This window comes from Manis pentadactyla, chromosome 4 (genome assembly GCF_030020395.1).
Source record: "Manis pentadactyla isolate mManPen7 chromosome 4, mManPen7.hap1, whole genome shotgun sequence".
Taxonomy (NCBI): domain Eukaryota; kingdom Metazoa; phylum Chordata; class Mammalia; order Pholidota; family Manidae; genus Manis; species Manis pentadactyla.
The window spans coordinates 135,889,429-135,915,135 of record NC_080022.1 but is presented as its reverse complement, the minus strand read 5'-3'; the positions used below and the strand labels follow the sequence as shown (position 1 = coordinate 135,915,135).

General features: G+C 48.6%; 1 protein-coding gene across 1 annotated transcript; it reads left to right on the top strand.

Moving 5' to 3' along the window:
* The first annotated feature begins 1,091 nt into the window (after positions 1-1,091).
* On the top strand, positions 1,092-25,015 carry POLR2A (RNA polymerase II subunit A). Its single transcript, XM_036895871.2, has 29 exons — positions 1,092-1,564; positions 9,661-9,793; positions 9,943-10,079; positions 10,168-10,341; positions 10,543-10,824; positions 11,176-11,337; positions 11,480-11,700; positions 11,858-11,990; positions 12,943-13,067; positions 13,160-13,370; positions 13,903-14,112; positions 14,198-14,366; positions 14,546-14,640; positions 14,796-14,999; positions 15,148-15,370; positions 15,817-16,000; positions 16,409-16,580; positions 16,677-16,782; positions 16,877-17,082; positions 19,712-19,936; positions 20,089-20,335; positions 20,640-20,740; positions 21,610-21,714; positions 21,789-21,971; positions 22,210-22,413; positions 22,606-22,792; positions 22,889-23,002; positions 23,177-23,326; positions 23,425-25,015. The coding sequence occupies exons 1-29, from the start codon at positions 1,472-1,474 to the stop codon at positions 24,579-24,581; spliced, it is 5,913 nt and encodes a 1,970-aa protein (XP_036751766.1). The 5' UTR covers positions 1,092-1,471; the 3' UTR covers positions 24,582-25,015.
* The last annotated feature ends 692 nt before the right edge of the window (positions 25,016-25,707 follow it).

The following is a 25,707-nucleotide window of genomic DNA, read 5'->3' as shown; positions in this document are numbered from 1 at the left end:
AAGTTGCTCCTGGCTTTTTGAGCTTTAACTGATTAACTCTGGGTCTTTTTAGTGGACTTTCCTGGCTTTTTTTTCTTTCCACCCCGCTTATAATCTATTTTTCTGCCTAACACACCCACCTCCCTCCCACCTCGGGGTGGTGATGTGACATTGACATCAAATAAGGATCACTCTGGCTGTGCAGCTGGTGTCACCTGTTTTGGAAGGAGACTGGAAATCCTACTCCTCTTATTGGAGAATCCCTTGAGATCACTCCTCCTCCCCCAGTCTTATTTCTGAAATATTCTAGAAGGGGGAGGATTTCCTAATATTCAGATCCCTTGACTCTGAATCCCCCAGAACTTCTGTGTCCCGCCCTATGGCTAATCTGCTTTTCCTGGATTGTCGCGGTCCCGTGATCTCTCCCGGACAGCGGCCAGCCTCCTCCGGAGCAGGCCTCTGGCTGAGGACTCTTCCGGCGGCTCTGGCCAGGGATCCAGGACCTGGGTTCCCTACAGCGCTCCATCAGAGGCCAGGAGATACCCACCAGTCCCCAGGAGGCCGCTCGACAAACATCGGCTATTTCCGGACAAGCAATTGGCCTCGCCATCTTGATCTCATGCATATTCAGCGTCTTACTGCATATTCATGAACAAGGGCGGCCCCCAACACTCCTCCCTCCGAGAACCCACTTGGGAGGACGCGACCGGCCCCGCCTCCTTTATTACCGACTCACAGAACAGACCATTTTCCAGCGGGGAGAGAACACTACTGAGAGACTTTTGTTGAAGATGAAACCACACTCCAACCTAGAATAAAAGCGGCCTATATTTATCCTGGATCCTTTAAACCTTAAACCTGAGTGCGGGAGGGAGCAGCGAGGGGAAGCAGAGGGATAAAAAAAATGTTCTCCTCCCCTCTGTCATTTCAAAAGGTCGCCCGACCACGGAGCCGGGGAGGTTCAACTATTCGAGCGCGCGTTCCGTGCAGGCCAGCGCAGACAACCCCGTAGCGCAAGGGAGGGCGGGAAAGGAAGGGGCGGGGACTCACGAGCGAACCTATAAAAGCTGTGATTCGGCGAGTTCGCTCCTCAGAAGCGCCGAGAGCGCGTCCGGGACGGTTGGAGAAGAAGGTGGCTCCCGGAAGGGGGAGAGACAAGCTGCCGTAACCTCTGCCGTTCAGGAGCCCGGTTACTTATTTATTCGTTACCTTTTTTCTTCTTCCTCCCCCCAAAACCTTTTCCTTCTCCCCTTCTTCTTTTTTTCCTTTTTGGGAGACTAAAAATCTCCGGAAAGAGGGAAGAGAGCTGCTTTAGCTCCTTTTCACTTCCCCACCTCCTTGCCTCCCCCACCTTTCCCTCCTCCGGCTTTTTCCTCTCAACTCGGGAAGGTCCTTCCCGGTGGCCGCCCCGACGGGATCTGAGCACCTAGGCGGAGGCGGCGCAGGCTTTTTGTAGTGAGGTTTGCGCCTGCGCAGCGCGCCTGCTTCCGCGATGCACGGGGGTGGCCCCCCCTCCGGGGACAGCGCATGCCCCCTGCGCACCATCAAGAGAGTGCAGTTCGGAGTCCTCAGTCCGGATGAACTGGTAAGCGACTCTGCTCCTCCTACCACTGTGCCGCGGGGGGGGGCCTGACGGTGGCTGCCGAAACTTGGCGCTTCTGCCTCACATTAACTGGCAAGGAGCACGGGTTAGCGGCGCCAAGGTAGTGCAGGATCTCGCTCCTTGCGGCTCCCCAGAGTTAAATTTTGCTAGGGTGGTTGCAAGCTAGCGCTGTGTCGGAGATCGGGGACTGGCCGCAGGAGGGACTGGAGGGTGAGAGGATGGAGGGAGAGTGACTGGCTCCACACGCGCAGATACCAACGAGATCAGACGAATCCTATGGGGGCTTTTGTAAGTTTGGATAAGCAGCCGAGCCCCGGGTTTTTTCCTTCCTACAAATATTAATTGAGCACCTGTTAACGTGAAATGCACAACAGACGCTGGGGAGCAGAGCTGAACAAGACAGACAATATACATACGAATAAATGAACAAGATTATTCAGGTAATGGCAAGTGCCTTGAATAAAGTGAAACGTTGTAATATAGCGTGTACCTAAAGTACCTTAGATGAGGTACTTTAGATGGGGTGGTGTCAAGGTCTGGGAAGGTCTGCTTGAGGAGATGACATTACCTGAATGATGTGCATGCAGCCAGTCATCTAGGCCATAGATTGTAGGACTAGATACAGCTTTTCAGACAGAGGAAACGGCAAGTGCAAAGGACCTAAGGGGGGAGGTATGTCCCAGTGGCTGAAAGAAGGCCAGTGTGGCTGGGATTTAGTGGGTGAGAACGAGAGTATTGTCGAAAAGGGGCTGGAGAAACAGGAGGTGGGGCAATCCAGGTGGGATATTGTAAATCATGGAAAGGAATCTGTATTTAATTCTGTAAATAGGAAGCCCTTGGAGAACTATGTGCAGGAGAATGATAGCAAGTTCACATTAAAAGAAAAAAAAATGAATTCTTTGGTTGCCCGGTGCAGATCTGACCTGGGAGGAGGGCTAAGAATGTGGAAGCAAGAGAGACCAGGGAAGGAGGGAGGCTCTAGCAGAGTTGTTGGTGACTTGGACTCCTTTTGTGAAGAGAACTGGAGAGAATGGAGTTGAATGGAGCCGTGTTTGTGGATGGAGACAGTTTTGCTGGAGGAAAAGGCTCAGCTTTGTGAAAGTTGTATAGAGAGTTAGAACTTCTCAGACTCACCATACCACAGATAAATTGTAGATGGAGTTAAGGTTTAAATCTTAAAAAACAAAACTGCAAAGTACTAGAAAATTTTAGAAGGCTTTTGGGGGGCTGACACGAGGGGCAGAAACCCTTAAAAGTAGTGAATTAATAATAGGTAAGTATACTGAGTGCCTATTATGTGATAGGCACTGAGCTAAGCATTTTATATGCAAGGGAGAACCGGGCGTATTTCACTACATAAAATAAGAGCCACTTCTCTTTATCAGAGACACCATGGACAGCTAAAAAGCAGATTTGGGAAGCAATATTGGCATTGTAACCGACAAGGTTGGATTTCATAATATACAGGATCACTTAACAAATCAGTAAGGAAAGCACACATCTGCTACACAAGTGGATAAAAGGATATACATAGGCAGTTAGAAGAAATGCAAAAGGCCAATAAAAAATATCCAGCTTATTAATAAAAACATGCAAATTACATTTTTTCCCCTTATCTGATTTTTCCCTGCTGGCAAAAATATTGGCAAGTAGGCATGCATATACATTGTTGGCAGAAGGATAATTTGGTATAAAGGTTTTGGAGGACAGTCTTGACGATCTGATCAGTTGTGTCATACACGTATTTGTTGGTCCAGCATTAACACTTCTAAAAATTTATCCTTAATTTCTCCGCTCAAATATGCTCCTCCCCCAGTCTTGCCTGATTCAGCAAGCAAGCAATGGTTCCACCGTTTATTCAGCTGCTCAGGCCAAAAACCTAAAAGCCATATTTGATTCCTTCTTGCAAACACCACTCAGTCATCTGCCAGTCTGTCAGTTCTGCCTTTCAAAATATGCCTGGAATTCAGTCATTTATGACCATCTTTACCTCGACCTCCATGTTTCACCCCACATCTCCCATGGAGTGCTGCACTAGCCCTAGTCCCCCAGTTACTCCTTCTACAGTTTGCAGAGCAGCTAGGGAGATCTTTTCATAGTGTCTCTTTCCTGCATGGAATCCTTTAAAGGATCCAAGCCCCTTACTCTGACGACCTCTGTTACCTGGCTGCTGCCCTTTCTATCTTAATACCAGTCTCCTCTTTGCTCTTTAACCACACTGACCTCCTTGTTCTTCCAACGGTACAAGCTCATTCCTGCCTCAAGGACTGTATTCACTGTTCCTGTTTACAACAACATTGCCTAGACCTCCTCAAGCCTGTTCCTTTAAATCAGTATATTCTCTGTTGAGATGTCATATCATTAGCAGTTCTTCCTTGACCACCTATTTAAACAGCATCCCCCTGTGCTCTCTAGCCCCTAGTCTTAACTTGGCTTTACTTCATACCTGTCGCTACCTGAAAGGATTGTTTCAGTTTCTTACTGCCTCAACAGAATGTAAATTTCATAAGGGACTTTGTATTCACCTCTCTTCCTTCAGTATCTCAACTACTGTCTGATACCAATAAGCATGTAATAAAATTTGGTTGAATAAATCAGTGAGTGAAATAATTGGACAAGTACACAAAGATACATGTAGAGGATTTTTATTGCAACACTTTGAAAATGACAGTGTTTGAAATTATGAATTGCCTAAATGTTTGATAAGAAGAATCCTATTGAATAACTCAGGGTCTGTTTTTGTAATAGAACAAGACTTTCACAACAGGTTAAATCCCTGTTCCCAAACTGCTGTGGCCCTTAGCAGACTCACCGGGGCCTAGGGAGAGATTTTAAATTTTCAAGAGAAGCACAGTTACATTTTGTCTAATGTCACTGGCTACTACTACTATTTCCAGGTCTTTCCCTTTGAACATTAGATGGCGCCAAATCCCTTTTGATGACGTCATGTATTTGTAAGGCTAATGTGTTACTTTTTTTAGCAGTTGCTAAATAGTTTCATGTATAGGAAATCCCTCACTAGATTATACATGAGCAAAAAAATTGTAGAGCAAGAAATAAGAGTGGTTCTGTCCAATCAGATTACAAGATTTCTGAAGTTGTGCAGTGCCCTACAGGTGTCATAAGTAAATTGTGCTTATTTGGGAAATAAAAATATTTTTATTTTCACATTAAAATACTTTTCTTAATTCATGTTTATTTTTTTAGATGGCCATGATATTGATAGGACATAAGTACTTGTTGTTTGGATCTAGGTATTTACTAAGTGGATCTCTTTTGGCCCAGGAAGTGCTGTGGAGGTTGCTGAGACACTAAGGGCACTGAACTTGTAAAGTTAGGAAGCTGGATAAATGGAAAAGGTACCGAACAAGAGGCAGAATGAGGCCCCGCTTATGTAAAAATGGGAATATACTACCATTTTTAAGAAAGTATGGAAGGCTGGCTATTCACAAAACTTCCTAGGGGTCCTCTCTGGGGTGTAGGATTATGGGGGCCTTGATTTTGCTCTATTTTGCTTGCAGTTTATGTAATGCTCCTGTATTTTGAGGGAATTACCAATGGGAATTCCACTTTGGGTAGGAGGGTGGGTGGGAAAGGGACCTCATATGGAACAGGTGGTATTTAAGGGTAGAATGTTTTCCAGAAGTCTTGGAGTGGTATGTCTATCAAGATACTAGGGGCTCTGAGAATTGGCTGCAAGATAGAGTTGTTGTCTTTGCTCCTGTGAGGTGGGTTTGGGTGTTGCTGAGTGTTGGGAAGGGTGCCAGGGCTTTATGCAAAGCTTGTACAAAGTCAGAGAAATTGGATTACATTTGAAGGAGTTGACCCCTGTTCATTAAAAGCAACTGTCTATTGTGGAAAGCATAATTTATTTATAGCAAATTTATTCCAAGGTTTTAAATTAGTATATATATTCTTATAGGCAGTGTGAGCTACACTGGTAATTCAGATTGTCCTTGTCTCCCTATTATTTATGATCTAGTGGGGGATTTCCTATACATGGAACAAATGTTTACTGAACACCTGCCATGTGCTGGTTACTGGGATAGGTGCTGAAGATATCAAGATAAATGAAACATGATCCTTGCCCTCAAGGATTACAGTCCAGTGGGAGAGACAAATGCATAAACAAGTAATTAAAGTTGTGCTGATAGCCTTGCCAGGGTGTGGATAAGGCTAGGGAAGAATTAGAAAAGTCTTTACAAAGGTAGCATTTATATTGGGCCTTAAACAATGAAAAGTTTACTGGAAAGGAGGCATGTGAAGACAAGAGATTTTGAGAAATCTACTGCAGTTGGAGCATAAATGTGTGTGTAGGCGGGGAAGACAGTGTAGCTCAGAGAAGACAAACAGGGACTCTGGCATCTTACTACACTGATGGACAGTGACTGCAATGGGGCATGGGGGGGACTTGATAATAAGGGTGAATGTAATAACCACATTGTTTTTCTTGTGAAACCTTCATAAGAGTGTCTATCAATGATACCTTACTAAAAAAATGTGTGTTTGGGGGGAATGTGGTATCAAATAAAGTTCTAAAGAGCGGTTGAAGCCAAGTTGTAAGGACCTTGTATGCTTTGTTAAAGGCAAAGGATAGAAAGACTAATGAGAATCTATGGCAGGCCTTTTGTTCTGTGATTTCAGAGGCATCCCCCGAGACCTGTCCCCCCCTCAGGAGTCTAATGTTTATCATGGAGATAGTGAGAACCAGTGTTTGGATGTAGGGTTGGGGGCTAGTAGTTTGTATATAATCCAAAATGACAATTCATTAATTTGTGGTAGAGAGATAGTCCAGAACATTCCAGGACAGCCCCAGGCTCAATCACAATGCTTGGAAGCAGAATGAGTCCTTAGAAAGTGATAGCTTGCTGAGCGTGGACTTGGAGCAGAGGGAGGTGAAAAGTTATTAGCATGATTTTCCCTAGGTCTTTCTCTAGTGACTCTTCTAGCAGCCAGAGTCAGGCCTGCTTCTGCTGTTTTGCATTTTGTTCAAGGTGAGCGAATCCCTTGGTGTTTCTCACAAGACATAGTGCAGCTGATGGAGTGCCAGCTTTGTGAATGTAGTCATCCACGTGGCCTGTCACTCAGACACTTTATCAGGTTATCGCAAGCATTGTGGGTTTTCAGAAACCCTCCAGCCTTGCATCAGCAGACCATTTTGGTTTCTACCCAGCAGTAGCTAATTAGATCCACTAAGAGATTACTGGTTTAACTGGCAGGGGACAACCTCTCTTTTTCCCAAGTTCTTTCAGGGCTGTCTTCCCTGCAGTGGAGGGTCCTAAGCAGTGTAGTTCTATTTAACATTTATTGGGAGCCATGGGATTCAGGATGATGGAGAAATGCTGCCTGCCCGAGAGATGCTTGTAATCTATGGGGAAGATGGACCTGAAGAGAGAATTTCATTGCATTATGAGATGTACAGTTACAGAATCAGAGGAAGGGTGCCAGTCTGTCTTGGGGAGGCTTGTGGAAAGGTTTTCTGAAAGAAGCAATGCCTGAACTGAGTCTTTAAATAGCAGTTTGTCTTGTGGGGAAGAGGATTGCTGGCAAAGATAATAGCAAGTACAGAGACCCGGAGGAGTACAGCGCACATGCTTGTTAATGGGGACTACTGGGGACCCTGTTACTAATGTGAAAAAAGAAAGGAAGGTGGGAAATATCATAAAACCCTATTTGTAAGCTGCCCTGCTGTTTGAACATCATTCTCAGACAAGAGGGTAAGAAGATGAGATTTCCATTTTAGAAGGAGCACCGTGATTGGATTGCAGACGGACTGTGGAGAGACAGGCTGCTGGCTTGTGGAACTCTCTGGCATAGACTACAGAGGAAAGGCCTGCTTAAGGCAGTGGTTGTAGGGATGGAGAAGAGGGGCAAGGTTCAAGAAGTACTTAGGTGGTAAAAATGACCAGTACTTGGTGAATGATTGGACAACAGTTACCATCATTTATTGAAAACCTATTACATCCTGGGTTTAAGCAGGCTAATTAAGTTCTTACATAAGTTACATAGTTCATAAGTGATAGAGTCAGTATTGGAAACCAGGTGTCTCAGACTGCAGCCCAGGCTCTTTCAACTGTTTTATGTCTGAAGGTAAGGAATGGTAATCACTGGCTTTGGGCTTGAGTGCTGCCAGCCCATCTTAGGCAGGGACTATCGTGTCTGTGTGTGTGTGTGTGTCTGTGTGTGTGTGTATAGAAGAGAGCTTGTCTTGAGACATACTGTATTTGATTTATCAGTGGGATGTCCATAGGGGGTTCAGTGGATAGTTTAATATGTGAATCTGAAGTCCAGAAGAAAGGTGAGGCTGGAGGGAGAGATTTGGGCTTCATCGCTCCATAGTGGAAGTCATGGGACAGCATATAAAGTGCAGTGAGAAGTGTGGGTGAGCTAAAATCTTGGGTGTAGCAGTGTTTATGGTGCAGACCAAGGCAGAGGAGCCTGGGAAGGAGACTAAGAAGCAGCCACCAGAAAGGAAGGAAGAGAGAGAGCTTTGAGGAGGTGTCTCATCTGCAGTGTGTCACAGGCCAACAAGTTAAGACTGAGATGATGGGTCTGTTGAGTTTGGCAGAGTGGAGTTCCTTGGCTCTTTGGGTGGTTCTGAGGATGTGATAGCAGAAAGAGGTGTAAATTTTAGGAAGGTGGCTGTGTATAAGCACTCACAGTCACTGCAGTTCACTGATTTAAACTCACCACTTTTTCCAGCATGATGTGTAGTGGAAAGAATGCATAAGCAAATCCTGGCTCTCGCTTTCTATTTGTATGATCTTGGGCCTCTTGGTTTTATAATCTGTAGAATGGAGACAGTGATGGGTATTTTGTAAGTTAGTTGTGAAGATAAGAATGAATGAGCTGGCGCTGCTCTTGGCACCAAGATGTTTGCTAGAATTTAAAATTTACACTGTAGCATGCAGAGTGGATCAAGCATATGTCTGGGACTAGAGAGGGATGTGTTTGGCTTCTTCTGGCTCCTAGAGGTTGAGGCCTCGGGCAGGTCACTTCATACAGCCTCAGGTGTCTCATGTGTTAAGAGAGAGGAGTTCATTCCTAGAATGTGAATGGTTAGGGTTAGACAAACAAGGTACATTAAGTACATTTAGTGCTTGGCATGAAGTTGACACTCAGAGTGAAGTTGTATTTTAAGTTCTTCTAAGTTCTTCCCTCTGTAAGCTTAGTGGACCAAAGCCTAGCTAATTTAAAAGTCTTTGATTTTCAGTGTGTGAAAACTAAAGGTTTTCTGGACTAGCACTAGCCCAGGGCAGAAATCTCTTCTCCAATTCATACCTATTTCTGAGATCTCTCCGTTTCTTTCACGGAACTTTTCCCATTGAGTCCTGGTCTGCTTTTCCCAGGATTCCAGCCCTTGGCTCTGCCTTCATCCTGTGAGGTGCCCAGTTCACTTTTCTAAATAATGTTCACCAACCCTCTACTCTCTACCCCTGGCTTTCCTGTCATCGTAAAAGTCTTCATCTGAACATGGAGGGGGGCAGGTAGGCCAGGCCCTGGAGAAGGAGGAGGTGATAAGGATGGGGCAAAGGGCCTAACTTCAAGTGCCTGACTGAAGTTGAGAGTTGGCAGGGCATGTCTTGGGCAGTACACCTGTGCTGTCCTGGGGCATTGCAGGGTGGGGCTGGAGTAGAGAGAGATTGCTGCCAGGGACTCAGATTCTGGGCTTGACTTCAGCTTTGGGGAAGAAAAAGGCTTTAATATTCTTTGCTTTTCCCCCTGAAACAACTTTTATTTCTTTTTGTGTTTACATCCTGTGGGGGTATCAGTGATCTGTAACTGAACCCAGAGGGATGTCTAGGGTTTGAGTCCTGGAGGTAGGTAACTTGGGTGTAGCGTGGGTTGACTTGCATGCTGACCCCGCCCACTCAGACATTGACTAGGATGTGTGTGTGTTTGGCTTGTGACTTCCAACTTCGGCATTTCCAGTGTGCACACACTGACCACCCGTCACCCTCACCCCAGGCTAAACCTGGTTGGCACCTCAGTACGTAGTCAGTTCTTCAAGGCCTTAGTGTATGAAAGCTGAAAACCAGCAACCCCAGTTAGTAGTGTTTGGCCTTTTTTTCCTGCAGAAGCGAATGTCTGTGACAGAAGGTGGTATCAAATACCCAGAGACGACGGAGGGAGGCCGCCCCAAGCTTGGGGGGCTGATGGATCCGAGGCAGGGGGTGATTGAGCGGACTGGCCGCTGCCAGACCTGCGCAGGTGAGTCTGGGTCTGGCGTGCATTCCCGAGGGGAAGGAGAGTGGCCTGGGTCCTTAAAGATAACCAGGCTTGAGGGTGGACAGCTGGAGAGGTCTGTCCCCGAGGTGAGAGCTGGGCGCCTCAGGTGTGTCAGGTGTGTGTTCCCACAGGAAACATGACAGAGTGTCCCGGCCACTTTGGCCACATTGAACTCGCCAAACCTGTGTTTCATGTGGGCTTCCTGGTGAAGACGATGAAAGTTTTGCGCTGTGTCTGCTTCTTCTGCTCCAAATTGCTTGTGGATTCTGTGAGTGGGGGTGGGCCCTGGTAGGGGAGGAGTACCTGGTGGGGAGCAGAGGAGCCGCCCAATTGACCCTGCCCTTCTCTGTCCCCAGAACAACCCAAAGATCAAGGACATTTTGGCTAAGTCCAAGGGGCAGCCCAAGAAGCGGCTCACACACGTCTACGACCTTTGCAAGGGCAAAAACATCTGCGAGGGCGGGGAGGAGATGGACAACAAGTTTGGTGTGGAGCAGCCTGAGGGCGATGAGGATTTGACCAAAGAAAAGGTAGCTGGGGCTGGCAGACTGTTGGGAGGGAGGGAGGGAGAGGTCAGGAGGTGGTCCTGGAGGCCAGGAGGGAAGAATGAGAGGAGGCTGTAGAGGAAACAGGAACAGGAACCAAAGGACACAGAAGAGTGGGGAGAGGGCCTAAGATGGGAGAGTCTGGCCTGATGCTGGGCTCTGATGACCCCTCTCTGTCCCCAACAGGGCCACGGTGGCTGTGGGCGCTACCAGCCCAGGATCCGGCGCTCTGGCCTGGAGCTGTATGCAGAGTGGAAGCACGTCAATGAGGACTCCCAGGAGAAGAAGATCCTGCTGAGTCCTGAGCGAGTGCATGAGATCTTCAAGCGCATCTCAGATGAGGAGTGTTTTGTACTGGGCATGGAGCCGCGCTATGCCCGGCCCGAGTGGATGATTGTCACCGTGCTGCCTGTGCCCCCGCTCTCCGTACGGCCTGCTGTTGTTATGCAGGGCTCTGCCCGCAACCAGGTCAGTGGCTTCCGGACCCCGCCTCAGTGGACTTCCTTGGGGTCTGAGTTCGCAGAGCCTTGTGGGTTGGGGGTTGAGGGGGTGCATAGGAGCGAGTGGTGGCCTGCGGCATGCATGGGGAGTGGGCAGGTCGTCTGGGTCTGAAAATACCCTGCCACTTGCTAGCTGTGTGCCCTTTAACAGGACCTTTAACGTGGTTCAAGGTCACAGAGGTTCTCCCTTACCTGTGAAATGAGAAGGCAGATCTGCCTCCCAGGTGGTGTGAGGATGAGAGAGGCGCCGTGTGCTGGCACATACATGCCGAGTGCTCCGTGGCGCCCGAATTGTGATGATGCTGACTTCCTACCTTAGGATGACCTGACTCACAAACTGGCTGACATTGTGAAGATCAACAATCAGCTTCGGCGCAATGAGCAAAATGGTGCGGCGGCCCATGTCATTGCAGAGGACGTGAAGCTTCTCCAGTTCCACGTGGCCACCATGGTGGACAATGAGCTGCCTGGCTTGCCCCGAGTGAGTTAGCATGCTTCTCACGTGCTGTGCCTGAGAGGAAAAGGGGTTGGGGCCATGGTCAGGTGCCAGTGTAAGGCCTCACCATTCTGGAGGATGAGTCAGTGCTGACACTGGGTGCCCCCCTCCCTGCGTTTCCTCACAGGCCATGCAGAAATCTGGGCGTCCTCTGAAGTCCCTGAAGCAGCGATTGAAGGGCAAGGAAGGCCGGGTACGAGGGAACCTGATGGGCAAGCGAGTGGACTTCTCGGCACGCACTGTCATCACCCCCGACCCCAACCTCTCCATTGACCAGGTTGGCGTGCCTCGTTCCATTGCCGCCAACATGACCTTTGCGGAGATTGTCACCCCCTTCAACATTGACAGGTGTGCTTCAGTTGAGAAGCCCTGCCTGGAGTGGCCAGCGAGACAGGAAGGGAATGGGGTTGGAGTGAGGAGGAGAGAACACTGGGGCTTTGGGGTGAAGGTACCAAGAAAGGCCTTTGGGGAAGCATTTTATTTGTTGTATTTCTTTCATTCCTAGACTTCAGGAACTAGTACGCAGGGGGAACAGCCAGTACCCCGGGGCCAAGTACATCATCCGAGACAATGGCGATCGCATTGACTTGCGTTTCCACCCCAAGCCCAGTGACCTTCACCTGCAGACTGGCTATAAGGCATGTAACAGGCCACAGCCTCTTACTCACCTGAGCAGGAAGCTCTCTGGAATGGGGGCCAGGGGCCATCTTCAGCTGTACTGTTCATTAGGATCTAGGGCTGACTCTTTTTAAAGACGAGTGTCCTCTGCAAGCTTGTAGTTTCCAGCCACTGGCATCAGAATGGGAGTCACATAAGCCCAAGAGCAGCATGAGGGAGGTACAAGTTTCCCCCACTACCTGAAAGTAGAGTGTTCTTGAAACCTTTTATAAGCCAAAGTGGAACAAAGCAAAGAAGCAATTACTATTAAAATTTATATGGAAAACTTTTTGAGCATTCCCAAAACCAAAAAATAACTTCTCTTAGGCTTCTCAGATACACATCTTGCTAATGGATGCACAGAGTAAATCAGGATAAATAAAGCACAGATGCTCACAGACACCATTCAAAGCTCTGTTGGCTTGATGCCAAGATGCTGTGTGCAATTCCTGCGTAAGGAGCTTGGTGGGGCCACTCTGGCTTCCCAGGGTGTGCTCAGCCTGTAATGGCTCGCTGCAAAACAATTGCTGAAGGCTATTTTTTCACCTTTTTCATAAGACCAAAACTTCCCTTTGGATTTTTAGAACAGGTACTAATCTAAGCCTTTCCTAAAAGCAAAGTAGCATAATGCAAAGTTTTGCAAAGCATGGGGTACCTGTATTTGGCAGGGAAGAAGGATCCAGGAAGTCTTTGTGCTCAGGTTTTCTCCCCCAGCTGAGTTCCCTGAGGGTGTTGGGTACCATGTCTTAGTCACTGATGATAACCTGGTATCTATCCCAGGGCCTGGCCTAAACTGGGTGGTTAATAAGTGTTCCAAGTGAAATAGTACCCCAGCGTCAGCCGTTTCCATCTACGAAGCATTTAGGTCCACTGTCCTTTCATTCTTAGCATGCCCCATTTCACCGGCCTCTTCTCTGCACTTCACCTCCCTAGGTGGAACGGCACATGTGCGATGGGGACATCGTTATCTTCAACCGGCAGCCAACTTTGCACAAGATGTCCATGATGGGGCATCGGGTCCGCATCCTGCCCTGGTCTACTTTTCGCTTAAATCTGAGGTCTGCCTTGGCCGAGGGGGCAGGCTGGGGCTGGGCTGCTCCCTGAGGTGCCTCTGCAGGCATCTTCCTGACGCTGACTCCTTTCACTGCAGTGTGACAACTCCGTACAATGCTGACTTCGATGGGGATGAGATGAACTTGCACCTGCCACAGTCTCTGGAGACTCGGGCAGAGATCCAAGAGCTCGCCATGGTGCCGCGGATGATTGTCACGCCCCAGAGCAATCGCCCTGTCATGGGCATTGTGCAGGACACACTCACTGCAGTGCGCAAATTCACTAAGAGAGACGTCTTCCTGGAGCGGGTGTGTAGTTCTGGGGGTAACCTCACTTGGGCAGGCAGAGGAGCCCCAGGGCGGCGAGACCATGGCAGGGAGTGCTGTGACTTTTGCCCAGGCGTGGCTCTCTGCTGACGTGTGTGTGAGACTGCCTTTTCCATTAGGTAGAAGGAAAGGGGGTTTGGAAAGATCGGAGGCCAAAAGTGTACAGCCTTAGCTCCCTATTTAATTCCTTAAAATGTAAATTAACTTCTGGTATTGTCTAGAAAGGGTGAAGAGAAAAATCAGTAAGCTCATTAAAATTTCATTTATTGATTATTTTTACCTTCACTCATTTTCTCATTATTAAAAGTAGTTTGTGTACTGTTCAAAAAAACCTATGAAGTCTCACTATCACAGAGAACTTTTTATTAACAATTTGGAAAATATTTTCCATGGCATCTCTTTGCCTTCAGAATCTGGCTTTCCTGCTTGGGCAGGGTGCCCCACACCCCCCTAACATTCCTGAGAAGTAAGGCCTGCAGGTCTGACTTCTGGTCCTTGCTCTTTTATTTCACAGGGTGAAGTTATGAACCTCCTGATGTTCCTGTCTACATGGGATGGGAAGGTCCCACAGCCAGCCATCCTGAAGCCCCGGCCCCTGTGGACAGGCAAACAGATCTTTTCCCTTATTATACCAGGCCACATCAACTGTATCCGCACCCATAGCACCCATCCTGATGATGAGGACAGTGGCCCTTATAAGCACATCTCCCCTGGGGACACCAAGGTAGAACCTGGCCTCTGGGTGTATGGGGACAGGATTTGAACATGGGAGCCACAGTAGGGGCCTTGAATGGGTGCTTTGTCCACAGGTGGTGGTGGAGAATGGGGAGCTGATCATGGGCATCCTGTGTAAGAAGTCTTTGGGGACATCAGCTGGCTCCCTGGTCCACATCTCTTACCTAGAGATGGGTCATGATATCACTCGCCTTTTTTATTCCAACATTCAGACTGTCATTAACAACTGGCTCCTCATTGAGGGTAAGTTTGTGGCTCTGCCAAGCTCTGGCTGTGAATCCTGTCTCCCCCACTTCTTACTGCTCCTCTTCCCTTTCTCTTTCCTCCTTGGATTTGGTGTCCCTCAATCCTCTCTTGGCTGTGATTCTGTCCTGTTTCTTGGGAGTCCAGAGAGTATTGCTGATGTTTCTCCTTCCCTCTAGGTCATACCATTGGCATTGGGGACTCCATTGCTGATTCCAAGACTTACCAGGACATTCAGAACACTATTAAGAAGGCCAAGCAGGATGTAATAGAGGTGAGAGTGAAGGCTGGCCAAAGACTGTATAAGGGGCTCTCAGGGACTTTGAACTTAATATCGCAAAAGCAAAGAGGTGTCAAGGTGAGAGGGAAGGGCAGTAGAACAGGGCTTGGTGTTTCATTGAGCCACTCTGCTGCCTCCTTTGTACCCAGGTCATTGAGAAGGCTCATAACAATGAGCTAGAGCCCACCCCAGGGAACACTCTGCGGCAGACGTTTGAGAACCAGGTGAACCGCATTCTCAATGATGCCCGAGACAAGACTGGCTCCTCTGCCCAGAAATCCCTGTCTGAATACAACAACTTTAAGTCGATGGTTGTGTCCGGGGCTAAAGGTTCCAAGATCAACATCTCTCAGGTAGGAAGCCTTATCTTTCCAAATAGGAGGCCACACTGAAGGTTGGGAGGAGGAGAGAAGGTGGTGGTGTGGGTAACTTGGGGAAAAGTGCTGTAATTATTACTTGTAATGCAGAGAAGTTAGATGCACTCACTTTGCTGCTTCCCAGGTCATTGCTGTTGTCGGGCAGCAGAATGTGGAGGGCAAGCGGATCCCATTTGGGTTCAAGCACCGGACTCTGCCCCATTTCATCAAGGATGACTATGGGCCCGAGAGTCGTGGCTTTGTGGAGAACTCCTACCTGGCTGGCCTCACACCCACCGAGTTCTTCTTCCATGCCATGGGGGGTCGTGAGGGGCTCATTGACACAGCTGTCAAGACTGCTGAGACTGGTAAGACCTTCAGATCTTTGAGGATCCCAGAGAGGACCACAAGCTGAGAAGCCCCTTGAGGGTGGGGAGTGGGGATTCTCAAGCTAATGGCTTCTGTTCCTAGAGATGTAATTTTGACCTTTGTGAAAAGAATAGAGACTAAAGCTCAAGAGTTAGGTGAACGCCCTTGCTCTGTTAGCTGTCCAGTATTCCATGGTGTAGGAAGAGAACCTCAAGGTCTCTCCTGACCTATCACATGGGGGCTGGTTCCTGGGGGACTGGGCCCAGGTCATTCTGGTAGTGACTGTGGCTTTTATTGAGAGGCATCAGGGTTGAGGGGACTGGCTGGCTCTTGTGGGTTACGTTAAGGCCCCAGAGTAGCCAGCAAGGCTTGTCCTGAGATAGTCTCTTTGGGCTTTGTCATTCTCTTCCTGCCGTGGGTCCTACAGTTGATTACCTCCCCCTAGGATACATCCAGCGGCGGCTGATCAAGTCCATGGAATCGGTAATGGTGAAGTATGATGCAACTGTGCGGAACTCAATCAACCAGGTGGTGCAGCTGCGCTACGGCGAGGATGGCCTGGCGGGCGAGAGTGTTGAGTTCCAGAACCTGGCTACCCTTAAGCCTTCCAATAAGGCTTTTGAGAAGAAGTAAGGAATGGTTCTTGCGCCTGGGGCTCAGGGCCTGTTTTGTAGGATTCCCCTCCCTACGCACACAGCGATCTCACTTGGACTGTCCTGCAGGCAGGCCTTATCTTTTAAAGCCCTTTCCCCGCTGCTCATCAAGCAGGTGTGCTGTGGGAGAGGGCGGGTGGAGAGTGGACTTGAGTCTTGGCCCTGCTTTGTTGCGGGGTGGTACTCAGCGAGCCCAGAGGGGCTGGCACAAGCTTAGGTCCCATTGGCAGTCCTAGGGTCTGGATCTTACATTGCCCACCCCGGGATTCTTACCTCCAAAGCCCTGTTCCTGCATGCCACACACCTTTGGGCACTATATAGTGCTCAAAGGGATCAGGACCCTGGTGCCCACCCCCCCGTTACTCCACTCCCTGCTGCCTGCAGGTTCCGCTTTGATTATACCAATGAGAGGGCCCTGCGCCGCACTCTGCAGGAGGATTTGGTGAAGGACGTGCTGAGCAATGCACACATTCAGAATGAGCTAGAGCGAGAATTTGAGCGGATGCGAGATGATCGGGAGGTGCTCAGGGTCATCTTCCCAACTGGCGACAGCAAGGTGTGTGTGGATGGAAAGGGCTGGGCTGAGAAAGAAGTGCTGCTCTGTGTGGCTGTTTCTGACTCGTGATCCTACTTCCCTCCCCTCCTGCCTCAGGTTGTACTGCCCTGTAACCTGCTGCGCATGATCTGGAACGCCCAGAAAATCTTCCACATCAACCCTCGCCTTCCCTCCGACCTGCACCCCATCAAGGTGGTAGAGGGTGAGTAGCTGCTTTGTACCTCCAGGCCAGGTTGGGGGGCAGGAGTCAGCTGGGCTCTGATCTGCAATCTCTCTACCTCCCATTTGGCCCCCAGGAGTCAAGGAATTGAGCAAGAAGCTGGTGATTGTGAATGGGGATGACCCACTGAGCCGGCAGGCCCAAGAGAACGCCACGCTGCTCTTCAACATCCACCTGCGGTCCACGCTCTGTTCCCGCCGCATGGCTGAGGAGTTCCGGCTCAGCGGCGAAGCCTTTGACTGGCTGCTCGGAGAGATTGAGTCCAAGTTCAACCAAGCGATTGTGAGTGTTGTCCTCTCCTCAGTCTTACTTTTCTCCTTTCACTTGTTCACTTCCCTGGGCTCTGAGAACAGCCCACCTCCGCCCACAAGCACCTCATAAAAACTCTCATTCATTGAGAGACCGCTGTTTACCATATTCTGTGTTTGGGGCTTTATACTCTAGTCCTTAGCAGTCTTGAGACGATCCTCATAAGGGAGGGGTTGATAGTCCCATGTTATTGCAGAGGCAAAAACTGAGCCTTCAGAGTTGGTGTGACTATATTACATATGTGATGGGCATACAGAATGTAAGTGGCATGGCTGGGATATGAAATGGGAATATTCTTATTTTCTGAAAACATATGCTGTGTGCAGAATTCTAATTTAGGGGGAGGTAGGCAATTGGAGGAAATAAGCAGAAAAGAGATTTACAGATATTGGAATATACTGTTACTTCCTTTAAGGATTTTACAGGGTAATAGAAGGAGAGAAGCATTAAAAGTATAGACATGCCTCTGATTCCATTTTATGTAAATCCATCTTTGTAAATTAAATAATTAAAATGCATTAGGGAATACTACAATACATGGTTGAAAGAAATTATGACTTAAATGTAAATACATCCCATGTTAATGGATTATAAGACTTAATATTGTTAAGTGGCAGTAATCCCGAGCTATAGACACAACACAATCCCTGTCTGAATTCTAGCTGCCTTTTTTGCAGAAATTCACAAGCTGATCCTAAAATTCATTTGGGATATGCAGGTGACCCATAATAGCCAAACAGTTTTGAAAAAGAAAGAAATTGGAAGACTTCCTGATTTCAAAACGTACTACACAGGTACAGCACTACTGACAAAGGATACATACATAGAGCAGTGGAATAGGATTGAGAGTCTAGAAATAAACCTCACATTTATGATCACTTGATTTTTTTGACAAAGTGCCAAATGAGTAAAATGGGAAAGAATAGTTTTTTTCAACGAACAGTGCTGGGATAACTGGATATCCACGTGGAAAAGAATGCAGTATTAAAAAAATCTCAAAATGCATTAAAGACCTAAATATAAGAACTAAAACTATAAAACTCTTAGGAAAAAACAGGGGTAAATCTTCATGACCTTGGATTTGTCAGTTCTTAGGTGTGACACCAAAAGCATGAGCAACAACAACAAAAACAGGTAAACTAAACTTCATCAGCATTAAAAACTTGATTCAGAGGACACCATCAAGAAAGTAAAAAGACAACACAGAATTGGAGGAAATGCTTGCAAATAACGTATCTGATCAGGGCCATGCATAAAGAATATATAGAAGACTATTACAAATCAATAAAAAGAAGGAAAACGTCAAAGGATCTGAATAGACATTTTTCCCCAAAGAAGATATATAAATGATACTAGATATATGAAAAGATGCTCAGCATCGCTAGCCATTAGGGAATTGCAAATCAAAACCATAGTGAGCTAACGTTTCATCCACTAAGATGGCTAAAGTGAAAAATAAAGTGTGAGCAAGAAAATGGAGAAATTGGAACTCTTACACTGCTGGGGGAATGATGCAGCTGATTTGGAAAATAGTCTGACAGTTTCTCAGAAGTTTAAATATAGTAAGTGTATGATACAGCAATTCCACTCGTAGGAATATACCCAAGAGAGTAGAAAGCATATGCCCACAAAAAAACCTGTACATGAATGTGCAGAGCAGCTTCTTCATACTAGCCAAGCAGTAGAAATAACCTAAATGTCCATCTGCTGCTGAATACGGAAATAAATCTGGTATATTCACACAAGAGGGTATTACTCTGTGATAAAAGTAATGAGCTATCAGGCCATAGAAAGACAGGAACTTTAAATACATACTACCAAGTGAAAGAAGCCAGTCTGAAAAGGCTGTGTGCCATATGAGTTCAGTTACAAGGTTGAGTCTTTTTTTTTTTTTTTCTATTAAGGTATCATTGATATACACTTGTATGAAGGTTTCACAAGAAAGACACTGGTTACTACATTCACCCATATCTCTCCCACACTATGTCAGTGTAGTAAGATGCCACAGTCACTACTTGTCTTCTGTGTGCTACACTGTCTTCCTCATGACCCACACACACACCATGTGTGCCAATCACAATGCCCCTCAATCCCCTTCTCCCTTCCTCCCCACCTACCTTCTCCCACCCCTCCCCTTTGGTAACCGCTAGTCCCTTCTTGGAGTCTATGAGTCTGCTGCTGTTTTGTTGCTCACTTTTGCTTTGTTGTTATACTCCACAAATGAGAAATCGTTTGGTACTTGTCTTAAAAGGTTGAATCTTACGGTATGTGATTATAACTCAATTAAAAATACCTTGGGGAGCTCCCTATTTGGAAAACTACTATAAAAAGGTATGTTTACCCTGAAACTTAGCACACCTTTAGAAATTTGGATTTGGGGGGGGTGGTACCTTTTTCTGGGTGTGCAGCATATCGGATGCAAAATTACGTTGAGGACTGAAGTGACGTCTGAGAGGAGGTGGTCAAGTAAGATCTTCGCCTTCCCAGGTGCCTCTGTCCCACCTCCTTTAGGAGCAGAGGGAAGTCCTGCCCTGACTGCTGCTCATTCTCCTATGCCAGGAGGGTCTGTGCTTTGTCTGAGGCTCCCTTTCTTACCTGGTAGGCCCATCCTGGGGAAATGGTGGGAGCTCTGGCCGCACAGTCCCTTGGTGAACCTGCCACCCAGATGACCTTGAACACCTTCCACTATGCTGGTGTGTCAGCCAAGAATGTGACATTGGGTGTGCCCCGACTCAAGGAGCTCATCAACATTTCCAAGAAGCCAAAGACCCCCTCACTGACTGTCTTCCTCCTGGGCCAGTCTGCTCGAGACGCTGAGAGAGCCAAGGTAGGGGCTGGGGAGAGTTGCTTCCCAGTAGGAGGTAAGGAGGGGAATGCATTCCCTTGAATAATGGGTTGGGGATTCCCTCTGCAGGAGGATTTAAAGAGGCCTTTGGAGGCACCCAAATACCCGCGTCACAAATCCCTATTTCTTCCTAGGACATTCTGTGCCGCTTGGAACACACAACATTGAGAAAGGTGACTGCCAACACAGCCATTTACTATGACCCCAACCCCCAGAGCACAGTCGTGGCAGAGGACCAGGAATGGGTGAATGTCTACTATGAGATGCCTGACTTCGACGTAGCCCGAATCTCCCCCTGGCTTTTGCGGGTGGAGCTAGACCGGAAGCACATGACTGACCGGAAGTTGACCATGGAGCAGATTGCTGAAAAGATCAATGCTGGTAAGCCTGGGAGTGGGAGGACAGGCCCGGCTTAGGAGACCTGCCTGGGATCCCCCTGTCAGGTCACTTCACTTCAGTCCCAGTGAACTACCCACCCTCACTGCTTTCCACATACCAGTTCCGCCTTTGCAAGGCATCTCTCCTCCAGTCCTTCTCACTCCCTTTTCCTTCTCATGTTTTCCAGAAGGTTCTATGGAAGGAGAGGGAGCTAAGAGAAAATGCTGTATGGGGGGAGCTTCAGCCGAACAGTGACTGGGAAGCCAGTCCTGTAGGTGTAGCGTTTCTCACAGCTCCTCCCCACCAGGTTTTGGCGATGACTTGAACTGCATCTTTAATGATGATAATGCAGAGAAGCTGGTGCTCCGCATCCGCATCATGAACAGTGATGAGAACAAGATGCAAGAGGTAATTGGCAGCCAGGAGGAACTTATGTGTCAAACATAGAAAATAGTTAAATCTTGATTGTGACCAAAGAAGTGATAAGGAAAGTGAGGTTGAGGTGCCAATCACACCACCTGATGTACAAATGGGAAATGGTGGTTGGCAGTGATTTGTAAAACTTTTAGCAGTAAAAATCTTTGAAATTTGCAATTGAAGCCATATAGATAAAACAGATGGCACTGAATGGGTATTCCCGTGGATGGCCCTGTCACTTGGCTGTCATCCCAAAGGGCTCCTGCATGAGCCTGTGGAAGAGGGGGGTAGAATTGGGGGCAGGTTGAACAGTAGGAATTGCTGTGTCCCTTGTAAAGTGGTGTGACAGCAGGTGTAACAGGCCTATGAAAATGTTTGGCCAGTGTCTTCACTTCTGGGCATGGCTCCTAAAAATTGTTCAGCAGGTGTGGGTGCTGCTGCTCTAATAATAAAAGCTCAAAACTTAGTAACTATTTAACTCTCAGAGAACAGGTAAGAAAGTTTTGATGTCATGATGGAACACAGTGTCTCTCCATTAAGTGAGATCATTTGTCCAGGCTCGAGCAGCCTGGGAAAATACTCACTGAATGCCAGAATGGGTGGAAGGGCCATATGCCTTGTTACAGCCCTTGGGGTGCGTGTGCACACACACACACAGACACATGTGGAGATTGTGTTAGGATAGTGGGGTGTGGGTTCTTTTCCTTACAGTATTGAAAACAATAAAAAGTCATCTCACTGGAACTGAAGAGGGAAGTCTGGGGCCTGCTTGACTCGTAGGTCCCTGAGGAGGCTGTGGTTTGGTTAGCCAGAGAAGAGACCAGAGGATTCTAGGAGTGCCAACCTTGCTCTTGTTTCAGGAAGAAGAGGTGGTGGACAAGATGGATGATGACGTTTTCCTGCGCTGCATCGAGTCCAACATGCTGACAGATATGACCCTGCAGGGTATTGAGCAGATCAGCAAGGTTAGTCATTCCCTGCTCCACAGCCCTTCCACCCCCCGCCTCACCCAGCCCGAGCTCACTGTGTGTCCCTCCAGGTGTACATGCACTTGCCACAGACGGACAACAAGAAGAAGATCATTATCACAGAGGATGGGGAATTCAAGGCCCTGCAGGAGTGGATCCTGGAAACAGATGGTGTGAGCTTGATGCGGGTGCTGAGTGAGAAAGATGTGGACCCTGTGCGCACTACATCCAATGACATAGTGGAGATCTTCACGGTGAGCATCACATAGCCCACTGCCCAGCCGTCTTTCCTGGACCTCCCTGGATCTCTGGTTGCATTCCATTTTCCACTTGTGATTTCCTTGGTCAGATTTTGTTTTTATGCCTCATCACTTTTGAGTGTGGGCTTCACTTGACTCCTGACTGTCCCTCTGTGGATCTGGGTGGTGGTGAGAGCCAGGAGGCCAGCAGAAGTACTCAGTCTTGACCCTTCACCCCCAACCCCCATGCCAGGTGCTGGGCATTGAAGCTGTGAGGAAGGCCTTGGAGCGGGAGCTCTACCACGTCATCTCCTTTGACGGTTCCTATGTTAATTACCGGCACTTGGCTCTCCTGTGTGACACCATGACCTGCCGTGGCCACTTGATGGCCATCACCCGACACGGAGTCAACCGCCAGGATACTGGACCTCTTATGAAGTGCTCCTTTGAGGAGACGGTAATGGCAGAATGAAGCAGGGTGCCGGGGAGGAGGGATCGCAGCAGGGAGGAGGGAGCAGTGTGGGAACTATGGCCCCAGAGTGAATGTGTACGGGCACTGGTGCCCTTCCCCTCGGGTGGTCGGGCTGCACTGTACCATGGGGGAACGGCCCTGAACTAATGGGGCCTGCCCGTTCCTGGGGTGGCTCAGGTGGATGTGCTGATGGAAGCAGCTGCACACGGAGAGAGTGACCCCATGAAGGGGGTATCTGAGAATATCATGCTGGGCCAGCTAGCTCCAGCCGGCACTGGCTGTTTTGACCTCCTGCTGGATGCAGAGAAGTGCAAGTATGGCATGGAGATCCCCACCAATATCCCCGGCTTGGGGGCTGCTGGACGTGAGTATGAGGGCAAGTGTGGGAGGGGGAGGCAGGCCCCAGACGGGAGGGCAGCCAGGTGCTGTTTCTCATAAGTCACTATGTGCCTCTTTGCAGCCACCGGCATGTTCTTTGGCTCAGCTCCCAGTCCTATGGGAGGAATTTCTCCAGCCATGACACCCTGGAACCAGGGTGCAACCCCAGCCTATGGTGCCTGGTCCCCTAGTGTTGGTGAGTGACCCAAGCCAGGAACAGCCCTCTAAGTGGTTCAGAGAGTGGGTGAGCTGGCACCTGGAGACACCACGCTGGAACATGGGAGGCTGTTGTGGAGCTCTGGGGAAGGTGTCGGGCAGAGTAGGCAGGTCGGACTCCTGCTCTGGTTTTAACCAACGTTTCACTTTGCAGGGAGTGGAATGACCCCAGGGGCAGCTGGCTTCTCTCCCAGTGCTGCTTCAGATGCCAGCGGCTTCAGCCCTGGTTACTCCCCTGCCTGGTCTCCCACCCCAGGCTCCCCAGGCTCCCCAGGCCCCTCAAGCCCGTACATCCCCTCACCAGGTAAGCTGTCCATGTCTGTCAGGGCCCAGTCCATTTCCTCCGCGATCCCTCTAGGTGAGTCTCCCATCCCTTAACTCCTTGTGGCTTTTTTCTCACAGGTGGTGCCATGTCTCCCAGCTACTCACCGACATCCCCTGCCTACGAGCCTCGCTCCCCTGGGGGCTACACACCCCAGAGTCCCTCTTACTCTCCCACCTCCCCTTCCTACTCCCCTACTTCTCCATCCTATTCTCCAACCAGTCCCAACTACAGTCCCACATCACCCAGCTACTCCCCGACCTCTCCTAGCTACTCCCCGACCTCTCCCAGCTACTCCCCCACCTCTCCCAGTTACTCACCCACCTCGCCCAGCTACTCTCCAACTTCCCCCAGCTACTCGCCCACATCCCCCAGCTACTCGCCAACCTCTCCCAGCTACTCACCAACCTCTCCCAGCTATTCGCCAACCTCTCCCAGCTACTCCCCAACTTCGCCCAGCTATTCTCCCACCTCACCCAGCTACTCCCCAACATCTCCAAGCTATTCTCCAACATCACCAAGCTACTCACCTACTTCCCCAAGTTATTCACCCACCAGTCCTAACTATTCTCCAACCAGTCCTAATTATACCCCAACATCACCCAGCTATAGCCCAACGTCACCCAGCTACTCCCCTACTAGTCCCAACTACACACCAACAAGCCCTAACTACAGCCCAACCTCTCCAAGCTATTCTCCAACTTCACCCAGCTACTCCCCGACCTCACCAAGCTACTCCCCTTCGAGCCCACGATACACACCACAGTCTCCAACCTACACCCCGAGCTCCCCCAGCTACAGCCCGAGCTCCCCCAGCTACAGCCCCACCTCACCCAAGTACACCCCCACCAGCCCCTCCTATAGTCCCAGCTCGCCAGAGTACACCCCAACCTCTCCCAAGTACTCACCTACCAGCCCAAAATATTCACCCACCTCCCCCAAGTACTCTCCAACCAGCCCTACCTACTCGCCCACCACCCCAAAATACTCACCAACATCTCCTACTTACTCACCAACCTCTCCAGTCTATACCCCAACCTCCCCCAAGTATTCACCTACTAGCCCCACCTACTCCCCCACCTCCCCCAAGTACTCACCCACTAGCCCCACCTACTCACCCACCTCCCCCAAGGGCTCTACCTACTCTCCCACTTCCCCGGGCTACTCGCCCACTAGCCCCACCTACAGCCTCACCAGCCCAGCCATCAGCCCGGATGACAGTGATGAAGAGAACTGAACGGGCAGCAGCAGCAGGCTAGGGCGAGGGGCAACCTGGGCCATGCTCTGCAGTCCTCTCACCTCACTTGTGGGGTGCAGGCCCCCAGCCCGGCTCTCTTGTACATAGCTCCTTGTGGCAGCAAAGTTCCCCATTAAAGTTCTTGTCCCATTTCTGGTGACGCTTTTTGTCTTGTTCTCCACTTGTGCCGTCTCAGAACCTGCTCACCTGACTGGTGGTCTTCCCACCCCCACCCACTCCAGGCCTGGCCCCAAATTGAGGATCCCTTCTTGCCTGTGACTTGGTTGGGGACAAAGGGTATTTTAACTTCTTAAGGTAGTACCTGCTCTAGGTCGTTACAGCCGATCCTTGGGATGAACAAAACTAAAGCTGCCTTTTGTGTGTTATTTTATTTTTTTGAAGTTTAAATAAAGTTTACTAATTTTGACCAAAAATGTGTACACCGAGTGTTTAATTGGGAGGTAGTAATTGCGGGCTCCTGCCCCCTGTCTGGGCTCCTGTTCATTTAGTATGTTTTAGCTAAGATCCTTGCTAGGGTGGGGGAGGCAGGAAAATGAGAGCAGGCAGTGTATTTGTTCACTGAACAAAACACCTACAATGTGAAGGCATTGCTCCTTACTGACTGTGCCCAAACAGATCCGGCCCTCATCCCACAGTAAAGCAGTGTTATGGTAGGATACACAGCATTGTAACCAATATACTGAATATCATAATACGGGATTTGGGAAAGTACAGAAAGGTGCTGTAAGTACAGAAGCAGAAAAATTATCCTTAATACCACCACCAGGAGGCATGTTTTATTCTGGTATTTTTCTTAATGTGTTTTCTCAAGTCACTTCTAACCAGTTTTTGTTTTGGTCTCAAACCGACAAAGATACGGATCCTGTAATAATTTTTAATGCTGAAATTAAAGAATTTAGGGATAATCTGGTTTTGGTTGGCCATATATTTTCTTCCATTATAGTTCCTTCTTAAGATGTAAACTATGTCTTAAGTTATTTCTGCATTAGATCTTTGTAGTTTTTTAAACTTTGAAATATTTCAAAGAATAGTAGAGTGTAGAAAGTGATATGGCCAAGATCTATTAATGTATCTCTAAGATTATAGATGATAGGTACCATTTTGC